This window comes from Ranitomeya variabilis, chromosome 8 (genome assembly GCF_051348905.1).
Source record: "Ranitomeya variabilis isolate aRanVar5 chromosome 8, aRanVar5.hap1, whole genome shotgun sequence".
NCBI lineage: Eukaryota > Metazoa > Chordata > Amphibia > Anura > Dendrobatidae > Ranitomeya > Ranitomeya variabilis.
In genome coordinates, this window is record NC_135239.1 from 7731674 (window position 1) to 7754460 (window position 22787).

General features: G+C 50.8%; 3 protein-coding genes across 5 annotated transcripts in view; 2 read left to right on the forward strand and 1 right to left on the reverse strand.

Annotated features, from left to right (window-relative positions):
- Positions 1-9987, reverse strand: part of DNASE2B (deoxyribonuclease 2 beta) — a 22187-nt gene extending 12200 nt beyond the window's left edge. Inside the window, exons 1-3 of one of the 2 annotated variants that reach the window (XM_077276495.1) lie at positions 9771-9987; positions 3141-3312; positions 2688-2769 (exon numbers count right to left, since the gene is read on the reverse strand). In XM_077276495.1, the coding sequence (XP_077132610.1) occupies positions 2688-2769; positions 3141-3312; positions 9771-9871 (355 nt within the window). In that variant the 5' untranslated portion in view covers positions 9872-9987. Of the gene's footprint in view, positions 1-2687; positions 2770-3140; positions 3313-6439; positions 6546-9770 lie in introns of those variants that run through there. The other variant, XM_077276496.1, reaches the window with a different exon arrangement.
- LOC143787603 (uricase-like) lies at positions 365-20749 on the forward strand. Of its 2 annotated transcripts, none has more exons than XM_077276498.1 (8): positions 365-515; positions 14015-14227; positions 14440-14556; positions 16615-16693; positions 16814-17000; positions 17498-17621; positions 20332-20415; positions 20584-20749. In XM_077276498.1, the coding sequence occupies exons 1-8, from the start codon at positions 459-461 to the stop codon at positions 20656-20658; spliced, it is 936 nt and encodes a 311-aa protein (XP_077132613.1). In that variant the 5' UTR covers positions 365-458; the 3' UTR covers positions 20659-20749. The 2 variants fall into 2 exon arrangements, with proteins under 2 accessions (XP_077132613.1, XP_077132614.1); XM_077276499.1 differs by lacking the exon at positions 365-515 and adding an exon at positions 12691-12842.
- Positions 7153-7885, forward strand: PPIL1 (peptidylprolyl isomerase like 1). The gene has a single exon (XM_077276500.1). It carries the CDS (start codon positions 7251-7253, stop codon positions 7749-7751), a length of 501 nt encoding a protein of 166 aa, XP_077132615.1. The 5' UTR covers positions 7153-7250; the 3' UTR covers positions 7752-7885.
- Positions 20750-22787: the final 2038 nt, after the last annotated feature.

The window sequence follows — 22787 nt, forward strand, 5'->3', positions numbered from 1 at the left end:
AACTTGGCCTGGTGATGGCTCTTCGGTGAAGATGTCCCCCAGATCTTTCCTTACACCCCTCTTCTGCAGTTTAGCGCTGGGCTTGGGTCACTGAGGCTGGCGATTTGCAGGGCTTCGCTCTTTGGCCACGTGATTCCTGCGGCAACGTCTCGTTCCTCTTCTGCTGATGACACGAACATTGGGCTCCACACCCCCAAAGTGCAAGAATGATGAAACGCATGGGGGGCCGGGGAATCTGTAGGATGGAAGAACCATGCATGGGTCACGCACCCAGAACCAGGGCAGGAGGCGTTAATCGACTCTTTCTAGGCGGGTACTGAGTGATGGAGATACGCCAGGAGCGATGCGAGGAGGAGCAGTGGGTGGATACCGGCTCAGATACCTGATATAACCAGCGAGGCAGGAGTTGGAGAAGCTGCAGGGCGAACACGTCTGGGTGCGGAAGATCTGGATCCAATATGCTGAGTGCAGCACAAACATCAGGACAAGAGGAAAGCGCCGAAATGCAAAGACAGGTATCAAATTATAATTATTTACAACAAAGGTTTTATTGAGGATTTCGGATGATTTTATCTAATGGATTTAGATTGAAGTTGTACGGTGAATGAGCGCCGGGTAAAAAACGAGACCCTCACAAGGCACGTCATAGATATATAGGTGAATACGGCCGAAAAAAGACACAAGGTCAACCGAGGGACGGGGAGGAAAAAGATGGCGGGCTCTGCCATCAGCGCCATCACTAAGCTGGGCTCCACAAAGTGGGCGACGCTCGGCTGCTTCAGAAATGTCGCCTTCATCTGCATTACTAGAAATTCATTGCAGACTCCTTGTTTATTGTCGCTCGCGGCACGATTTCTTCCGACAGGAATTAAAAGGGTTGTTCCATCCCACTTTATTGTGTTACCAAGAGGCGGCCGCATGGACTGGTGAATTGGCTGCATGGACTGGTCAAGTGGCCGCATGGACTGGTCAAGTAGCTGCATGAACTGGTCAAGTGGCCGCATGAACTGGTCAACTGGCCGCATGAACTGGTCAACTGGCCGCATGAACTGGTCAAGTGGCCGCATGAACTGGTCAAGTGGCCGCATGGACTGGTCAAGTGGCCGCATGGACTGGTCAAGTGACCGCATGAACTGGTCAAGTGGCCGCATGAACTGGTCAAGTGGCCGCATGAACTGCTGAGGTTGTAGGTTGAAGAAAGCCGCCATATTTTCCTACTCCTGTACAACCCACTGATATTAGAAATGTAATATAGTTTTTATTCGCTATGTCTCTTTCCTCATGTGCAGGCATTGCAGGACCTTAGGTATCCATGGTTATGACCATTGATAATGACCGGTAGCTAGTGGTTGTAACCATGGATACCTAAGGTCCTGCAATGCCTGCACATGAGGAAAGAGACATAGTGAATCAGAAGAACTATGCTACATTTCTAATTGGAGGTATTTGCTAATATTATTACACCTACTACATATTGGGATAGGATCTTTGAAATAGCGACACCCCTTTAAGACAAGCCAAATTGATGGATGTCCATGAATATCAGGGTGCAAGGAAAAGTGTCTCTTAGGGCTCCTGATACATCCTCCGCTATCGCCTCCAGTCTCTCCTGACACTTCTACAGATTTTCCATCTTTGTTCTGATGCTTTTGGAAATTTCTGAAGATTCTGGATTGTATTTAACCCCTTCACAACCTTTGATGTTCTTGTACGTCCAAAGTTGTGTCCCTGACTCGCACGCTGAGCCGCATCTTCTCCCACACATAATGGCCTCTAACAGCAGCGGGTGGATCGGAGCCCCAGCCGCGACTGTCAACCTATTAAATCTCGCTGACCATCTCTAACAGCAGGATTTGGCACGCGCCTGCAGGGGGCGCAATGTTCCACAGTCCCGTCGGCACGGTCGTGACATGATCTCTGGGCGTCAATGGGTTGTCATGACAGCTGGAGGTCCGCTGATGACCCCTGTGCCTGTCATTACGATCCTCCTGTGATTTTCTCTACAGCTCTGCTATGTACAGCACAAGCAATTGGACGATCGCAGCTGCAAATCCCCTAAGGGGACTATTAAATAAAGTAACAAACGAGAAAAAAAAGTTTTTAAAAATATGAAAAAAGATTAAAAAAAAATACAACAGTTCAAATCGCCCCTCTTTTGCCACATTCCAAATAAAATAATAAAAATGACACATATTTGGTATTGCTGCGTTCATAAAAGTCCGATGCATCAAAATATAAAGTAAATTAATCTGATTGGTAAATGGCAGCCCTTACCCGGCCCCAGATGCCGAAAAATGAAATGTTACAGGTCTGAAAAAATGGTGACAAAAGCAAAAGTTTCTTACAAATTTCACAATTTGTTTTCACTACTTCACAAACTATGCATTTGTAATTTTTTTCCTGCTTTCGAGTACATGACTTGATAAAATGAATGGTGTCATTCAAAAGTACAACTTGTCCTACAAAGAAAACAAGCCTCATACGGTTATATTAACAGAAACATAAAAAAGTGTTGTCTCTTGGAAGAAGTCTAGAGGAAAATGGGAAAATGTGGTGAAGTCCACTGCCTGGTGTTTGCCCAGAGGCGTCTCCACTGTGGGATCATGTCTCCACCGGTTGTATCTTTCGATAGCATCGTCCATATCTACTCCGGTATTCGGTGGGCACATAGGGGGTCTGTGACTTACCCTTGGTGTGCCCTCTGTCTGTGAAGGAGCTGTTCATTCCTGGCGGAGAATCGTTATACAACATGTATGCCGTGTCATTTCTCTGAACAAAGGAAAATAAGAAAATATTGTCAGATGCAAGAAAACCTGCACAAATCTCAGGAAATATCCCGCGCACATCACATTGACTTTTCACAGAGACATTTCCTTCATATTTGCACCTTCTTAGCTGAATTTTAAAGGGTTCCCAAATAACGCTGCCTACCGACTGCTGGGGCCAATGGACCTTTGTGTCTCCGGGGTTTATTGTACAGAATTCCATTTATAGCCACAAACCTCGCATCCGCCCCATGGTGCACATCGTGGTTTATGCAGCTGATTAAACAGAATTCTTGGAGAAGCAGGGACGTATGTCACGCCTGGTCCCGAACAGTTTGGCAGAATATTTAGGCACACGATAAAGATCACGCTCACCTTGTATGACTGGTAGAGCTGCTCCAGCACACGCCCCATCGCCCCCTGGGTCATGTTGATGAGGAATTTGCTGACTTGCCATCCCTTCGACTTCGAGTCGAGATACAAATAGTCCAGGCCTGGTCCATACGACTCGTTGATCAGACGCATTGGTAACTTATAAATCACAAACCTTCGGAAACAGAAAAAGAGAAGAAAAAGTGAAAAAAGTCAATGGTGTAATAAATGGTGCGTGACAGGAGGGGGCGCTATTATAGATATTCCATGGGGAGGGAGAAGCTTCAGGTCGCGCCTCTGAGCAGCTTTCACATCTTGTTTGGTTGTCTATAAGGAAATCCCCAAATTAGCACAGAAGTTGCAGAACTTTTTTCAGCCAGTGGCTCCACTTTCCTTATGTCACATTTCACATCAAAAAATTCCCAACAATATAATATAAACAATTATAGAAAATACGAGCAAAATGAGAAATCTGGGATCATTTATATTTACCTATTTTGAAAATCTATAATAATGATAATGAAAAAATCACTGATAATAAATCCCTGAAAAAGAAGAGTAATGCCCCACCGTGGAGGTATATACAGGTACATATTTATTGGTAAATAAATTGATAATCTGCAATAAATAAAAAAAACATACAAGACATTAAAAAAAAGCTCAAACTAGAGAGGAGAAGCATAAACTGGATCAATGTACAAATGAGCCTGAATAATGAAAGAGCGATCACAGTCCATATAATCAGATCAGATATATATGTATCAAAGTGTATGAAAAATCAAGTATGTATACCATGACCCCATGAACTTATACAGACCCCAGAGTGGACCGTCTAAACTAATACAGACCCCAGAACAGACTCCCTAGACTGATATAAACCCCAGAGCGGACCCCCAAAACTGATACAAACCCCAGACCAGACTCCCTAGACTGATACAAACCGCAGACCAGACTCCCTAGACTGAAACAAACCCCAGACCAGACTCCCTAGACTGATATAAACCCCAGACCAGACTCCCTAGACTGATACAAACCCCAGAACAGACTCCCTAGACTGATACAAACCCCAGACCAGACTCCCTAGACTGATACAGACCCCATACGGCACCACAAAACTAATACAGACCCCAGACCAGACTCCCTAGACTGATACAGACCCCAGAGAGGACCCCCAAAACCGATACAAACCCCAGACCAGACTCCCTAGACTGATACAAACCCCAGACCAGACTCCCTAGACTGAAACAAACCCCAGACCAAACTCCCTAGACAGATACAAACCCTAGAACAGACTCCCTAGACTGATACAAACCCCAGACCAGACTCCCTAGACTGATACAGACCCCATACGGCACCACAAAACTAATACAGACCCCAGACCAGACTCCCTAGACTGATACAGACCCCAGAGAGGACCCCCAAAACCGATACAAACCCCAGACCAGACTCCCTAGACTGATACAAACCCCAGACCAGACTCCCTAGACTGAAACAAACCCCAGACCAGACTCCCTAGACAGATACAAACCCCAGAACAGACTCCCTAGACTGATACAAACCCCAGACCAGACTCCCTAGACTGATACAGACCCCATACGGCACCACAAAACTAATACAGACCCCAGACCAGACTCCCTAGACTGATACAGACCCCAGAGAGGACCCCCAAAACCGATACAAACCCCAGACCAGACTCCCTAGACTGATACAAACCCCAGACCAGACTCCCTAGACTGAAACAAACCCCAGACCAGACTCCCTAGACTGATACAAACCCCAGAACAGACTCCCTAGACTGATACAAACCCCAGAACAGACTCCCTAGACAGATACAAACCCCATACGGCACCACAAAACTAATACAGACCCCAGACCAGACTCCCTAGACTGATACAGACCCCAGAGAGGACCCCCAAAACTGATACAAACCCCAGACCAGACTCCCTAGACAGATACAAACCCCAGAACAGACTCCCTAGACTGATACAGACCCCATACGGCACCACAAAACTAATACAGACCCCAGACCAGACTACCAAAACTGATACAAACCCCAGACCAGACTCCCTAGACAGATACAAACCCCAGACCAGACTCCCTAGACAGATACAAACCCCAGACCAGACTCCCTAGACTGAAACAAACCCCAGACCAGACTCCCTAGACTGATACAAACCCCAGACCAGACTCCCTAGACTGATACAGACCCCAGGCAGGACCCCAAAACTAATACAGACCCCAGACCAGACTCCCTAGACTGATACAAACCCTAGAACAGACTCCCTAGACTGATACAAACCCCAAATCCATACTGAAGAAAAGGATAGCGCCACACCAGATAGTGAAAAGCAGCTCACATATTTATTCTGCCTTCTGCGGCAACGTTTCGGTCCGAAGACCTTTGTCAAGCCATGTTTGGCCTGATACAAACCCCAGACCAGACTCCCTAGACTGATACAAACCCCAGACCAGACTCTCTAGACTGATACAAACCCCAGACCAGACTCCCTAGACAGATACAAACCCCAGACCAGACTCCCTAGACAGATACAAACCCCAGACCAGACTCCCTAGACTGAAACAAACCCCAGACCAGACTCCCTAGACTGATACAAACCCCAGACCAGACTCCCTAGACTGATACAAACCCCAGACCAGACTCCCTAGACTGATACAAACCCCAGACCAGACTCCCTAGACTGATACAAACCCCAGACCAGACTCCCTAGACAGATACAAACCCCAGACCAGACTCCCTAGACAGATACAAACCCCAGACCAGACTCCCTAGACTGAAACAAACCCCAGACCAGACTCCCTAGACTGATACAAACCCCAGACCAGACTCCCTAGACTGATACAAACCCCAGACCAGACTCCCTAGACTGATACAAACCCCAGACCAGACTCCCTAGACTGAAACAAACCCCAGACCAGACTCCCTAGACTGATACAAACCCCAGACCAGACTCCCTAGACTGATACAAACCCCAGACCAGACTCCCTAGACTGATACAAACCCCAGATCGGACCCTTTACATAGACCATAGACCGGACCGCTATAATCTGATACAGACCCGAGTCCCCTAAATGTGATGCATTCTAACTCTGGACCACTAGCGCCTCATTGCTCACGAATGCCGTTCTGTTTTTCCTTTTTGGGTCCTGACGACACTTTTTGACACAATTTTTCCCCTTCTCCCACTTTGCATAGACCCCTCAGATCCTGGAATCCCTCTTGTAGCCACGGGAACCAATCACAGCGCAGCTTTCGTTGCATTTACTGCTATTTCTGGCATTACTTTAGCACACAGATGCCGCACTGCTCCAGGGCTGTAACCGCCGATCAGGGATCCCGGGGCCAAAATCAAAATGTGATGTTCTCAGTAAATGTCCAAATCCACAAGACGGAGGAGAGAATGGCGCTCACCGACCAACAAATGGCCTTTATGTGGATTCACATAAAAACAAGGAGAGTTATTTGGTGGTGACGCATCGGACGACGGCGGTTTCACGCAGCGCTTCCATGGGGCCTAGGAGGAAAGAAAGGATGCGCTTCCACTGGTCCTGGGCTCCTTTCCATCGGTCCTGGGCTCCTTTCCTCCGGTCCTGGGCTCCTTTCCTCCTAGGCCCCGTGGAGGCGCGTGAAACTGCAGTCGTCCGCTGCGTCGCCACCAAATAACCGTCCTTGTTTTTATGTGAATCCACATAAAGGCCATTTGTTGGTCGGTGAGCGCCATTCTCGCCTTCGCTTGGTGGGTCTGGCATTGCTGTGCCTCTCCGGCAGCGCTGAGGACTCTCCCTGTATCCGGGATTCCGGTTATTGGTGACAGATTGTGGACACTGATTTATTTCCTGAGAATTTGATCATAAAGGAGATTTTTAGTGTCACAGCAACCAATCAGATTACAGCTTAAATTCATTCAAAAGAGATCAGAAAATGTAAAAAGCGTTCTGATTGGTTGCCATGAGCAATCGTCACCGAGTATTCAAAAGTAACTTTATTGATACCGGAAGCTGCGCCGCCTGCGGACTGCGCGTCTGAGTGAGAACGAGGCTTGGAAGCCGGAAGTGCGTTCCCGCGACAGCGCTCCCCGGTCACACGTGTGTAGGATGGCGGGGATCCCACCGGACAATTGGCGGCCGGCCACCGTCAGCCTGGACAGCAGCATGGGCACGATCACGGTGGAGTTATACTGGGAGCACGCCCCGCGCACCTGCAGGAACTTCGCCGAGCTCTCCCGCCGCGGCTACTACAACGGCACCAGGTTCCACCGCATCATCAAGGACTTCATGGTGCAGGGCGGGGACCCCACGGGCACCGGGCGCGGCGGAGGCTCCATCTATGACGGGAAGCACTTCCCCGACGAGCTGCACCCGGAGCTGAAGTTCACCGGGGCCGGGATCCTCGCCATGGCCAACTCCGGGCCCGACACCAACGGCAGCCAGTTCTTCCTCACCCTGGCCCCGGCGCAGTGGCTGGACGGCAAGCACACGATCTTCGGGCGGGTGTGTCAGGGCCTGGGGACGCTGAACAGGCTGGGGATGGTGGAGACGGACAGCCAGGACCGGCCGCGGGACGAGGTGAAGATCCTGCGGGCCTCCGCCAACTGACCGGAGCCCCCGAGTGACGTCCGGAGCCCCCGAGTGACGTCCGGAGCCCCCGAGTGACGTCCGGAGCCCCCGAGTGACGCCCGGAGCCCCCGAGTGACGCCCGGAGCCCCCGAGTGACGCCCGGAGCCCCCGAGTGACGCCCGGACCCCATCAACTGACCGGAGCCCCCTAGTGATGTCTGAAGCCCCCAACTGACATGCGGACCCCGCCGAGTCGGACTCTTCTGTGTGCTGGGACCTTGTCATCGCCCCCCCCCCCCCCCCCCCCGGACTAATCTGCATGCTGGGACCACCGTCATGGTCCCCCCCCAGACTCTTCTGTGTGCTGGGACCCCGTCATCGTTCCTTTCAGACTCTTCTGTGCTTTTGGACCCCTGTCATCGTCCCCCCACCCCCCCGGACTAATCTCCATGCTGGGACCACCGTCATGGTCCCCCCCAGACTCTTCTGCGTGCTGGGACCCCATCATCGTTCCTTCCAGACTCTTCTGTGCGCTTGGACCCCCCGTCATCGCCCCCAGACTCTTCGGTGCTCTGGGACCCCCATTATTGCCCTCCCCCCGCACTCTTCTGCGTGCTGGGACCCCCCATCTTCATCCCCCCCGGAATTTTTTTGTGTGCTGGAACCCCCCTGTCATCGTCTCTTCCGGACTCGTCCTTCCCCAGGCTCTTCTGTGCGTTGGGACCCTGAGCCCCCCATCATCGTCTCCCCCCGGAATCTTGCATGAGGGCCTTTTTTCTTTTTTACATATTTTTGTATATATATATTTTTTGCTAATTAAAATCTCTGAAAAAAAAAAATCAGATTTCTCCTCTGCACCGTATGTAGAAAGATCCCATCAGGTTAAATCCTTAAGACTCTGCCATAAAGTTTAGGGTCCGGCCTCCTACTCCCCCATAGCACGCGGAGGGCTGCAGCCAGTGGTGTGAGGTCCGGTGGCGGACGTGTTTATTACATATGTTGGAGGCTGAGCCCCGAAGAATCGGACACGACTGCAGCCACGTGACGCGGCCATCAAGTGCAGGTGACTGTTCACACTAGAGACAGACGGGTTCAGACCCAATAACTTGGCCGCTGGCACATACAGCACTGACCGGCTCCAGGTGCCGCATACAGGGATCTGTCTGAGGGTTTCCCTACAAAACTGGACTTGTACACAGGTCCCAGTACAATAAACCGGATCCCGGTCCGATGTGGCGGCGCTGAGAAATCAAGTATTGAAACCACATGCAAATAAGCTTGGAAGTGCATTGGGGGCGTGTCCAGGTTTCTGTATTCAACACCCCATTGCTCTTCAACTCTCAGTGCTGACACATCGGATCGCTACAGACCGGGGGCCATTATTGTACAGGGATCTATACAGACCAGGGACCAGTGTTGTACTGGGATCTATACAGACCAGCGACCAGTATTGTACTGGGATCTATACAGACCGGGGGCCATTGTACTGGGATCTATACAGACAGTATTGTACTGGGATCTATACAGACCAGGGACCAGTGTTGTACTGGGATCTATACAGACCAGTGTTGTACTGGGATCTATACAGACCAGGGACCAGTATTGTACTGGGATCTATACACACCGGGGGCCATTATTGTACTGGGATCTATACAGACCGGGGGCCATTATTGTACTGGGATCTATAGTGACATCCGCTGGATTCAGGAATTGGGGGGGTCTGTCCTCTGGGGCCCCACACTGCCAGAGAATAGAGGGTCCCCGACCACAGGAGTACAAGGGGGGCTGCAGCCTTGTACGCTTCTTTCCCAGATTTCAGGGCAGTGGATGCCCCCGGTTAGTGGGGCTGTGCATTGCATGGAGGGGCTGCAGCTAATCCTGATCTGTCCGTGTTCTTATAGCTGCGTTCACACATTGCAGCCTCGCTATTTAGCTGCGATAGAACGGCACAGATTTTGCAGCATTTTTTAAATAACGCCAGAAAGTGTAAACAGCCTTATAATGAGGTGAATCTAACGATCAGTGATTCCTGTGGATCCGATCAGTGTTGATCACCTACCAGTCTACGGGATCTCCACCTTCATTGCGACACGCAATCTCACATGTCACCAGAGAGACGCCGATCACACAGAGCACAGACAGCAAGCCGCGGCCGGACATGATCCCCCCCGAATGGTTCAAGAATGGCTGTAAAGGAGAAGTCCCGTCCTCTCATGTTCAGCTCCGGAGCAGGAAGTGAAATCATGTGATCTCGTCGTTTGCTGCCTGGAAAGTGGAAATGTCCCAGCACCGTTCTGTTACTGGGCGTCCACGTGTCTGACTGGCCACAAACTTGTTAAAGGGCCAGACACGCAAAACATTTCCTTGCCGAGGGATAGATGATAAATGTATGATCGCTGGCGACCCCACAATCTACAGAAGCCTCTGCTGCAGAGGATCGCACAAATGATCCCAGAGCCACGGTCCCTGGGGGCGACTAAAACAAAAACAAATTGGTAAAAAAAAAAAAAAAGTTATAAATATAAAAAAAAAAATAAAGTTTACATTGCACCTCCCTTCCCCAATCCAAAAATAAATAAAATCTATTTGGTATTTCCATTTCTGCAAAGCTCCGCAATGTAAGGTTAATTAAAGAGAAAAATAATCAAAAAGCCAGAATTGTCATTTTTCAGCCAACGAACGTCCCCAAAAAGTGCAGTAAAAATCACCAATGTCGCATTTGCCCCACATCTGATATTGGGGTAACAGCGCTGACCGGGGGAATTGTCACCCACAATGAACGACCCAAAAAGAAAACACAACGAGCTTCGGGGAATCGTCACCTACAATGAACGGCCCAAAAAGAAAATACAACAAGCATCGGGGAATCGTCACCCACAATGAAGGGCCCAAAAAGAAAACACAACGAGCATCGGGGAATCGTCACCCACAATGAACGGCCCAAAAAGAAAACACGAGCATCAGGGGAATCGTCACCCACAATGAACGGCCCAAAAAGAAAACACAACGAGCATCGGGGGAATTGTCACCCACAATGAAGGGCCCAAAAATAAAACACAACGAGCATCAGGGGAATCGTCACCCACAATGAAGGGCTCAAAAAGAAAACACAACGAGCATCGGGGAATCGTCACCCACAATGAACGGCCCAGAAATAAAACAACGAGCATCGGGGGAATCGTCACCCACAATGAACGGCCCAAAAATAAACGAGCATCGGGGAATCATCACCCACAATGAACGACCCAAAAATAAAACAACAAGCATCGGGGGAATCGTCACCCACAATGAAGGGCCCAAAAAGAAAACACAACGAGCATCGGGGGAATCGTCACCCACAATGAACGGCCCAAAAAGAAAACACAACGAGCATCGGGGGAATCATCACCCACAATGAAGGACCCAAAAACAAAACACAACGAGCATCGGGGAATCGTCACCCACAATGAAGGGCCCAAAAAGAAAACACAACGAGCATCGGGGAATCGTCACCCACAATGAACGGCCCAAAAAGAAAACACAACGAGCATCGGGGGAATAGTCACCCACAATGAACGGCCCAAAAAGAAAACAATGAGCATCGGGGGAATCGTCACCCACAATGAAGGGCCCAAAAAGAAAACACAACGAGCATCGGGGGAATCGTCACCCACAATGAAGGGCCCAAAAATAAAACACAACAAGCATCGGGGGAATCGTCACCCACAATGAACGGCCCAAAAAGAAAACACAACGAGCATCGGGGGAATCGTCACCCACAATGAACGGCCCAAAAATAAAACACAACGAGCATCGGGGGAATCATCACCCACAATGAACGGCCCAAAAATAGTACAACGAGCATCGGCGGAATCGTCACCCACAATGAAGGGCCCAAAAAGAAAACAACGAGCATCGGGGGAATCGTCACCTACAATGAACGGCCCAAAAAGAAAACACAACGAGCATCGGGGAATCGTCACCCACAATGAAGGGCCCAAAAAGAAAACACAACGAGCATCGGGGAATCGTCACCCACAATGAACGGCCCAAAAAGAAAACACAACGAGCATCGGGGGAATCGTCACCCACAATGAACGGCCCAAAAAGAAAACACAACGAGCATCGGGGGAATCGTCACCCACAATGAAGGGCCCAAAAATAAAACAACGAGCATCGGGGGAATCGTCACCCACAATGAAGGGCCCAAAAATAAAACAACGAGCATCGGGGGAATCGTCACCCACAATGAACGGCCCAAAAAGAAAACAACGAGCATCGGGGGAATCGTCACCCACAATGAAGGGCCCAAAAATAAAACACAACGAGCATCGGGGGAATCATCACCCACAATGAACAACCCAAATTAAAACAACGAGCATCGGGGAATCGTCACCCACAATGAACGACCCAAAAAGAAAACACCGAGCATCGGGGGAATCATCACCCACAATCAACAGCCCAAAAATAAAACACCGAGCATCGGGGGAATCGTCACCCACAATGAACGGCCCAAAAATAAAACAACGAGCATCGGGGAATCGTCACCCACAATGAACGGCCCAAAAAGAAAACACAACGAGTATCGGGGGAATCATTTTTTTTCACCATGTCATCACATTTGGATTTTTCTCCATTTTCCAGCACAATAAATAGTAAAATGAAAGGTGTCATTAGAAAGTCGTCCCGAAAAAACTCACGGGAAAAGCTAAAGTGGAAAATTGTCCGTTCTGAAGGATCAGCCGGATCTGTAGACGCGAGATCCAGGATACGATATTTGAGCCTCATAATCTCCCGTTTTTTCTTTTCACGCCAAAGTTTAAAGTCATGGCGGCTTTTATCCATTTATTGAGAAGCCGCCCCCGCGATCGATGCGGAACTGCCGGAACATTTGTAGATATTTTTTTTCACTGGAAAATGTCCGTGAGATGAGAGAAGCTTCTAGTTAACAAATAACTGACCCCGATCAGAGATCGGTGACCCCCGAGTTGAGGTTACTCTTCAACCGAACAAACAGAAGCGGATTGGCCCGAAGTCCGCGTACAATAGCTGCCCCGACCGGGCCCCTCCGGGCTCCTGCACACACAGCTGGCATTGCACGGCTCCGGACACTGATCGAAGGATGGCACAGAACTACAGGAGATCGTTCAAGGTAAGAGCGGCCCGATATATGAAGAGAAATTCGTCATGTGCCCCCCGATATCACGAGTGAGTGTCTCTGACAGTGGGCACCGCAGGTCTTCGAAAAATGGGAACCCATCTAATATAGCCCACCACGAGAGGAAGGAAGGCAGGTCTTCATCCGGGGCACAAACTCACTGATATTCCCCCCAGTGGGATTATCGGGGGCTGCAGCTCCTCAGGGCAGCTACTGCTCAGGTGCAGCTGCTCCTCTGGGTGGCTACTGCTCGGGGGCAGCTGCTCCTCAGGGTGGCTACTGCTCAGGGGTGGCTGCTACTGCTTGGGGGCGGCTGCTGCTGCTCAGGGGCAGCTGCTCCTCAGGGCGGCTACTGCTCGGGGGCAGCTGCTCCTCAGGGATGGCTGCTCCTCAGGGCGGCTACTGTTTGGGGGCAGCTGCTCCTCAGGGCGGCTACTGCTCTGGGGCAGCTGCTTCTCAGGGGTGGCTGCTCCTCAGGGCGGCTACTGTTCGGGGGCAGCTGCTCCTCAGGGTGGCTACTGCTCGGGGCGGCTGCTCCTCAGGGGTGGCTGCTGCTGCTCGAGGGCAGCTGCTCGTCAGGGCGGCTACTGCTCGAGGGCAGCTGCTCCTCAGGGGTGTGCAGAAGCCCTGTATAGAAGCCCCGTGCAGAAGCCCTGTATAGAAGCCCCGTGCAGAAGCCCTGTATAGAAGCCCCGTGCAGAAGCCCTGTATAGAAGCCCCGTGCAGAAGCCCTGTAAAGAAGCCCTGTATAGAAGCCCCGTACAGAAGTCCCGTGCAGAAGCCCTGTAGATAAGCCCCTTACAGAAGCCCTGTACAGAAGCCCCCTACAGACGCCCCGTGCAGAAGCCCTGTAGAGACGCCCGGTACAGAAGCCCCGTACAGAAGCTCCGTATAGAAGCCCCTTACAGACGCCCCGTACAGATACCTCGTACAGAAGCTCCGTATAGAAGCCCCTTACAGACGCCCCTGCTCTCCGCTACTACGAGACCCTCAGAATAAAAACTGCAAGTTATAATCAGGGGCTGCCGGATATTGCCCACATTTCTTCGCTTTCTCTGATCCTCTGCAAGGTCCGTACATCGGGACGACCCCACAAGGTGCAGCATCGGCTTCTCATCACTGACATGACACTTTGCTTTTATTTTTCTTGATTTTTGTTCTTCCAGGACGTGGAGTTTGTGCAGACGGGTTATGGGAAGAACGCTGTGAAAGTTCTGCAGATCCGGAGAGACGGCGACAGGCATTATATCCGGGAGATCGAGGCCTCGGTGCAGCTCACCCTGAGCTCCAAGAAGGATTACCTGGAGGGAGATAACAGCGACATCATTCCCACCGATACCATCAAAAATACCATCTACGTCCTGGCCAAGACCAAAGGGGTGAGAATTATTCATATTTGTGTTTACTGAATGTGTATGCTGGTGCTCTCTGGTGGCAGCCAATACAGTCCACACCTATAACTGTCACCACACGAGGATCATTAACACTCAGGTCCCAATTTATTACATTTCTGTTGCCTTTGACGGTCGGATTGTATCGTCTCCAGGCCGTCATCCGCAACAATGACTTTATATGTTATTTTATTGCACAGATAAACACTATTGAGGATTTCTCTCTGGAGATTTGTAATCATTTCCTCACATCCTTCAGTCATGTGACAAGAGCAAAGACCTACATTGAAGAAGCCCCCTGGAGACGCTTTAAAAAGGTATTTGTAGATACTTGATCAAAGGCTTAAGTTTTCTGAAAATTGTTTCAAAATCCACTACAGAAAAAAAAGAAAAAGCAAAACAGTCGCCACTAGGGGGAGCTCCCTGTATACAGAGATACATGATAAGATCCTGTCTGCAGCCATCACTAGGGGGAGCTCCCTGTATACAGAGATACATGATAAGATCCTGTCTGCAGTCACCACTAGGGGGAGCTCCCTGTATACAGAGATACATGATAAGATCCTGTCTGCAGCCACCACTAGGGGGAGCTCCCTGTATACAGAGATACATGATAAGATCCTGTCTGCAGCCACCACTAGGGGGAGCTCCCTGTATACAGAGATACATAATAAGATCCTCTCTGCAGCCACCACTAGGGGGAGCTCCCTGTATACAGAGATACATGATAAGATCCTGTCTGCAGCCATCACTAGGGGGAGCTCCCTGTATACAGAGATACATGATAAGATCCTGTCTGCAGTCACCACTAGGGGGAGCTCCCTGTATACAGAGATACATGATAAGATCCTGTCTGCAGTCACCACTAGGGAGAGCTCCCTGTATACAGAGATACATGACAAGATCCTGTCTGCAGTCACCACTAGGGTGATCTCCCTGTATACAGAGATACATGATAAGATCCTGTCTGCAGTCACCACTAGGGGGAGCTCCCTGTATACAGAGATACATGATAAGATCCTGTCTGCAGTCACCACTAGGGGGAGCTCCCTGTATACAGAGATACATGATAAGATCCTGTCTGCAGTCACCACGAGGGTGATCTCCCTGTATACAGAGATACATGATAAGATCCTGTCTGCAGTCACCACTAGGGGGAGCTCCCTGTATACAGAGATACATGATAAGGTCCTGTGTGCAGTCACCACTAGGGGGAGCTCCCTGTATACAGAGATACATGATAAGATCCTGTCTGCAGTCACCACGAGGGTGATCTCCCTGTATACAGAGATACATGATAAGATCCTGTCTGCAGTCACCACTAGGGGGAGCTTCCTGTATACAGAGATACATGATAAGATCCTGTCTGCAGTCACCACTAGGGGGAGCTCCCTGTATACAGAGATACATGATAAGATCCTGTCTGCAGCCACCACTAGGGGGAGCTCCCTGTATTCAGAGATACGTGATAAGATCCTGTCTGCAGCCACCACTAGGGGGAGCTCCCAGTATACAGAGATACATGATAAGATCCTGTCTGCAGCCACCACTAGGGGGAGCTCCCTGTATACAGAGATACATGATAAGATTCTGTCTGCAGTCACCACTAGGGGGAGCTCCCTGTATATAGAGATACATGATAAGATCCTGTCTGCAGTCACCACTAGGGGGAGCTCCCTGTATACAGAGATACATGATAAGATCCTGTCTGCAGCCACCACTAGGGGGAGCTCCCTGTATACAGAGATACATGATAAGATCCTATCTGCAGCCACCACTAGGGGGAGCTCCCTGTATACAGAGATACATGATAAGATCCTGTCTGCAGTCACCACTAGGGGGAGCTCCCTGTATACAGAGATACATGATAAGATCCTGTCTGCAGTCACCACTAGGGGAGCTCCCTGTATACAGAGATACATGATAAGATCCTATCTGCAGCCACCACTAGGGGGAGCTCCCTGTATACAGAGATACATGATAAGATCCTGTCTGCAGTTACCACTAGGGGGAGCTCCCTGTATACAGAGATACATGATAAGATCCTATCTGCAGCCACCACTAGGGGGAGCTCCCTGTATACAGAGATACATGATGAGATCCTGTCTGCAGCCACCACTAGGGGGAGCTCCCTGTATACAGAGATACATGATAAGATCCTGTCTGCAGCCACCACTAGGGGGAGCTCCCTGTATACAGAGATACATGATAGCATTTTTGTCTTCTAAGTAAAGTGATGTGAGGCTCTGATTGGTCGCACACTAAGGGGTAGAAGTGATGAGTGCACAAGTTTGGTAACTGCCACGACAGACATTTTGCATCTGCTTAGATAAGGGAATTGATGCATTTCTCTCTTCCTGCCTCTGTTTATGCAGGACGGAGTGGAGCACGTTCATGCCTTTATCTATTCCTCCGAGGGCACCCATTTCTGTGAAGTAGGACAGGAGCGAGGAGGTAGGAGAACTACGTCAGGACCGGGTCTGGTTGTCCTTGGTGTGAGAGGACTGTGGACCTCCGGGTGTTGTAGTCTCCGCACCGCCATCTTATACCGGCATTTCGCTGTCCCCCCCGCAGGTCAGCCCGTCGTTTACTCTGGAATTAAAGATCTGCGAATTCTGAAGACGACACAGTCCGGATTCGAAGGTTTTATAAAAGATCAATACACAACACTCCCCGAGGTGAAGGACCGCTGCTTCTCCACCATCGTCAACTGCAAATGGAAGTTCGACTCCTACAAGGGGCTCCACTTTGATGCCATCTGGTAAGTGGCCTTGGGTCTGGCAGAGCCCTGGGGTTTTCTCATCGTACAGGGTGGTCCCTTTTATGAACCAGAAGAGAGGTCCACTCTATCGATCGGCCGCCATGTTACATTACAGGCCCCTGCAGCGGCCGCTGGCCTTGGCTTCGCCAGTGAGTCACAAGGACATGCTGAAGCTGGGAGTTCTACCCCATTCATTGGTTAGGGATAGCCTCCCGACAACTTGGGGTACGACTGCTTGGACTCCCACCGATCCCAAGAACTAGGGCTCTGAAGATCTCCATGTGAACGGGAGCGGTAGGCGATTGTGTCCACCGCCGCTCCTTATATTGTTGGGGCCTGCGGAGATAGCGGGGCGCTGGGCTCAGCGGGTCTTATGTGCTCTCGATGTGCAGGATGGACCTATGTCCTCATTAGTCCCTGCTCTAGTGATCATATACCCAATCATCAATCCGGCATCGGGTGACGATCATCTGACAAACGTCTTCTTGTTTCTCCAGTGGAACCGTGAAAGAAATCATCCTTGACAAATTTGCTGGTCCGTACGACAAAGGAGAATATTCCCCCTCCGTCCAGAAGACGCTGTACGACATCCAGGTGCTGTGCCTGAGCAGCGTCCCCCAGGTACGGAGCGGGGGGCACACGGTGGCCGGGGTCTCCATATGTGCAATGGTCAGAAATGTCGTAAGAGGAGGTGTGATATCAAAGAGATCCGCCGTATCCGAGAACGACAATGTTTTATCCCAGAGGTTCACAATCTGCCATCAATTCATTTCTTCTGTCTGTGGGGCGGATTGTCTAATACAAAGTAATGGGGTCCGTCCTCAGGGGGCTTATACTCCGAGGACTTACCATCCATGACTGAGCGATGGCGACTGCAGGACAATAGGACGGTAACAGTAGGACTATAGGACGGGGACTGCAGGGCTATGGGATAGGATCTGCGGGACTATAGGACAGGGACTACAAAACTATAGGACAGGGACTACAAAACTATAGGACGGGGACTACAAAACTATAGGATGGGGAGCACAAAACTATAGGACGGGGACTACAAAACTATAGGACAGGGACTACAAAACTATAGGACGGGGACTACAAAACTATAGGATGGGGAGCACAAAACTATAGGACGGGGACTACAAAACTATAGGACAGGGACTACAAAACTATAGGACGGGGACTACAAAACTATAGGATGGGGAGCACAAAACTATAGGACGGGGACTACAAAACTATAGGATGCTCACTGTAGGACGTGTTGGCGTGACTATAGGCGGTAAGAATGGGACAGGAAGCACGGGACTGTAAGACAGGGAGCGCAGGACTATGGGACAGGGAGCACAAGACAATAGTACAAGGTGTGTGGGACAGTAGGACTGGCATTCAGTTCATTTCTCACCATCTGACTCTGCACGGATTCATCTGTTCTTTATCCATCTATTCTCCTTCCTCTTTTCTGTAGGGGACAGAGGGGTCTGAGTTGGGGGTTAGAGGGTTGTGGACAGAGACCTCCTGCATTTTACAACATTCAGCTGATTGAGATTTTTGGGCCACTTCTGTCATGTCTGAGTCTGTGCCGCCATCCTGGCCTCTCCTGGGGGTCTGGTCCTCCGTTTCTTGTCTTGTCCTCCATTATTTATCTCTTCCTCCATTACTTGTCTGGTCCTCCGTTGCTTGTCTGGTCCTCCGTTGCTTGTCTGGTCCTCCGTTGCTTGTCTGGTCCTCCGTTGCTTGTCTGGTCCTCCGTTATTTGTCTGGTCCTCTGTTACTTGTCTGGTCCTCCGTTATTTGTCTGGTCCTCTGTTGCTTGTCTGGTCCTCTGTTGCTTGTCTGGTCCTCTGTTGCTTGTCTGGTCCTCCGTTGCTTGTCTGGTCCTCCGTTGCTTGTCTGGTCCTCCGTTGCTTGTCTGGTCCTCCATTATTTGTCTGGTCCTCCATTGCTTCTCTCGTCCTCCGTTGCTTATCTGGTCCTCCGTTGCTTATCTGGTCCTCCGTTGCTTGTCTGGTCCTCCGTTGCTTGTCTGGTCCTCCGTTGCTTGTCTGGTCCTCTGTTATTTGTCTGGTCTTCCGTTACTCGTCTCATCCTCCGTTACTCATCTAGACCTCGATGGCTTGTCTCGTCCTCCGTTACTTGACTGGTCCTCCATTAATCGTCTCGTCCTCTATTACTCGTCTTCCATTTCTTGTCTGGTCCTCCGTTTCTCGTCTCGTCCTCCGTTACTTCTCTCATCCTCCGTTACTCGTCTCGTCCTCCTTTACTTGTCTCGTCCTCCGTTTCTTGTCTGGTCCTCCGTTACTCGTCCCGTCCTCCGCTTCTTGTCTGGTCCTCTGTTACTTGTCGCGTCCTCCGTTACTCATCTCGTCCTCCGTTACTCATCTCGTCCTCCATTACTCATCTCGTCCTCTGTTTCTCATCTCGTCCTCCGTTACTCATCTCATCCTTTGTTACTCGTCTCGTCCTCCGTTACTTGTGTCGTCCTCCGTTTCTTGTCTTGTCCTCCGTTTCTCGTCTCATCCTCTGTTACTCGTCTCGTCCTCTGTTCCTCGTCTCGTCCTCCATTTCTTGTCTCGTCCTCCGTTACTCGTCTTGTCCTGTTACTCGTCTCGTCCTCCATTTCTTGTCTCGTCCTCCGTTACTCGTCTCGTCCTCCGTTACTCGTCTCGTCCTCCGTTACTCGTCTCGTCCTCCGTTACTCGTCTTGTCCTCCGTTACTCGTCTTGTCCTCCGTTACTCGTCTCGTCCTCCGTTACTCGTCTCGTCCTCCGTTACTCGTCTCGTCCTCCGTTACTCGTCTCGCCCTCCATTACTCGTCTCGTCCTCCATTACTCGTCTCGTCCTGTTTCTTGTCTCGTCCTCCGTTACTCGTCTCGTCCTCCGTTACTCGTCTCGTCCTCCGTTACTCGTCTCGTCCTCCGTTACTCGTCTCGTCCTCCATTACTCGTCTCGTCCTGTTTCTTGTCTCGTCCTCCGTTACTCGTCTCGTCCTCCGTTACTCGTCTCGTCCTCCGTTACTCGTCTCGTCCTCCGTTTCTTGTCTCATCCTCCGTTACTCTTCTCGTCCTCCGTTACTCGTCTCGTCCTCCGTTACTCGTCTCGTCCTCCGTTACTCGTCTCGTCCTCTGTTACTCGTCTCGTCCTCCGTTTCTCGTCTCGTCCTCCGTTACTCGTCTCTTCCTCCGTTACTCGTCTCTTCCTCCGTTACTCGTCTCGTCCTCCGTTTCTTGTCTCGTCCTCCGTTGATCGGGGGCAGGTGTCAGCTTTGGGAACCGTTCTTGCATTAGCCATGCGGCTCGTGGGGCCTCGTCCCTATAATGACTTCTCTTCATTGCAGATTGAAGAAGTTGAGATTATTTTGCCGAACAAACATTATTTCACCATCGATATGAGCAAGTTTGGCCTGAACAACAAAGACGAGGTAATGAGAACCGTCTGCTGCGGCGTTTACTGTCTGCGTCACAGGGCGCAGCTGCGGGGCATCACCCCAACATATAATGTCATTGTACAGAGAACGATGGCGGTATGATGTTGTAGATAGGTAGCAGATTATGGCGGCGTTATATGATGATATCCAATGTCTCCGCAGATCCTGCTGCCTTCAGATAAACCCTATGGAAACATCACCGGCACTGTGAGGAGAAAAGCTTCATCCAAGCTGTGATGTTCCTCGAGCGACAGACGATAATTCTGCTCCTGTCATTTACTCATTGATTTGTGGTGATCTTGAATAATAAAATGGCTGCTTCATCTGAGTGTTGTGACGTGATACCATGCAGGGAGCGGCGATACCGCCAGATCCGGAGGTTGTGATGAGGTGTGAGGCGCGGTAGTAGTGCCCCCATTACTATACTAGTCCCCCTGCAATGCCCAACCACACCGTCCCTAACAGTGATAGCCGCAGCGGCCCTGTAGTATCAGCCATAATGCCGCCATACTGGACCACGACACTGTGCCGCAATTATAGGAGCAGCATTGCACCTCCATTACATTGCCCCCATCCCAGTTACCGGTCACAGTGCCGCCATCCCAGTTACCGGTCACAGTGCCGCCATCCCAGTTACCGGTCACAGTGCCGCCATCAGTTACCGGTCACAGTGCCCCCATCCCAGTTACCGGTCACAGTGCCTCCATCCCAGTTACCGGTCACAGTGCCCCCATCCCAGTTACCGGTCACAGTGCCCCCATCAGTTACCGGTCACAGTGCCCCATCCCAGTTACCGGTCACAGTGCCCCCATCAGTTACCGGTCACAGTGCCCCATCCCAGTTACCGGTCACATTGCCCCCATCCCAGTTACCGGTCACAGTGCCTCCATCCCAGTTACCGGTCACAGTGCCCCCATCCCAGTTACCGGTCACAGTGCCCCCATCAGTTACCGGTCACAGTGCCCCATCCCAGTTACCGGTCACATTGCCCCCATCCCAGTTACCGGTCACAGTGCCCCCATCCCAGTTACCGGTCACAGTGCCCCCATCCCAGATACCGGTCACAGTGCCCCCATCCCAGTTACCGGTCACAGTGCCTCCATCCCAGTTACCGGTCACAGTGCCTCCATCCCAGTTACCGGTCACAGTGCCTCCATCTCAGTTACCGGTCACATTGCGCCCATCCCAGTTACCGGTCACAGCACTCCAATCCCAGTTACCGGTCACAGGGCCTCCATGCCAGTTACTGGTCACTGTGCCCCCATCCCAGTTACCGGTCACAGTGCCCCCAGGCTGAGATACGATGGAGGCTGAGATGCATGGAATCAGCCGTATAGAAAAGTCATCTGGAGCAGGAGAACGGTGAGAGTGGAGGATGAGATGCACGGAGGATGAGATGCACGGAGGATGAGATGCACGGAGGATGAGATGCACGGAGGATGAGATGCACGGAGGATGAGATGCACGAAGGATGAGATGCACGAAGGATGAGATGCACGGAGGATGAGATGCACAGAGGATGAGATGCACAGAGGATGAGATGCACAGAGGATGAGATGCACGGAGGATGAGATGCACGGAGGATGAGATGCACGGAGGATGAGATGCACAGAGGATGAGATGCACAGAGGATGAGATGCACAGAGGACGAGATGCACGGAGGATGAGATGCACGGAGGATGAGATGCAGAGAGGATGAGATGCAGAGAGGATGAGATGCACAGAGGATGAGATGCACAGAGGATGAGATGCACGGAGGATGAGATGCACGGAGGATGAGATGCACAGAGGATGAGATGCACAGAGGATGAGATGCACAGAGGACGAGATGCACGGAGGATGAGATGCACGGAGGATGAGATGCAGAGAGGATGAGATGCAGAGAGGATGAGATGCACGAAGGATGAGATGAACGGAGGATGAGATGAACGGAGGATGAGATGCACAGAGGATGAGATGCACAGAGGATGAGATGCACAGAGGACGAGATGCACGGAGGACGAGATGCACGGAGGATGAGATGCACGGAGGATGAGATGCAGAGAGGATGAGATGCAGAGAGGATGAGATGCACGAAGGATGAGATGAACGGAGGATGAGATGCACGGAGGATGAGATGCACGGAGGATGAGATGCACGGAGGATGAGATGCAGAGAGGATGAGATGCACAGAGGATGAGATGCACAGAGGATGAGATGCACAGAGGATGAGATGCAGAGAGGACGAGATGCACGGAGGACGAGATGCACGGAGGATGAGATGCACAGGGGATGAGATGCACGGAGGATGAGATGCACGGAGGATGAGATGCACGGAGGATGAGATGCACGGAGGATGAGATGCACGAAGGATGAGATGAACGGAG

Coding starts and splice junctions, on each gene's coding strand:
- LOC143787603 (XM_077276498.1), top strand. CDS start 459: ATGCTGAGTGCAGCACAAACATCAGGACAAGAGGAAAGCGCCGAAATG. Junction 17,622..20,331: donor GCCTGAGCAGCGTCCCCCAG/GTACGGAGCGGG, acceptor TCTTCATTGCAG/ATTGAAGAAGTTGAGATTAT. Junction 20,416..20,583: donor GCCTGAACAACAAAGACGAG/GTAATGAGAACC, acceptor ATGTCTCCGCAG/ATCCTGCTGCCTTCAGATAA.
- PPIL1 (XM_077276500.1), top strand. CDS start 7,251: ATGGCGGGGATCCCACCGGACAATTGGCGGCCGGCCACCGTCAGCCTG.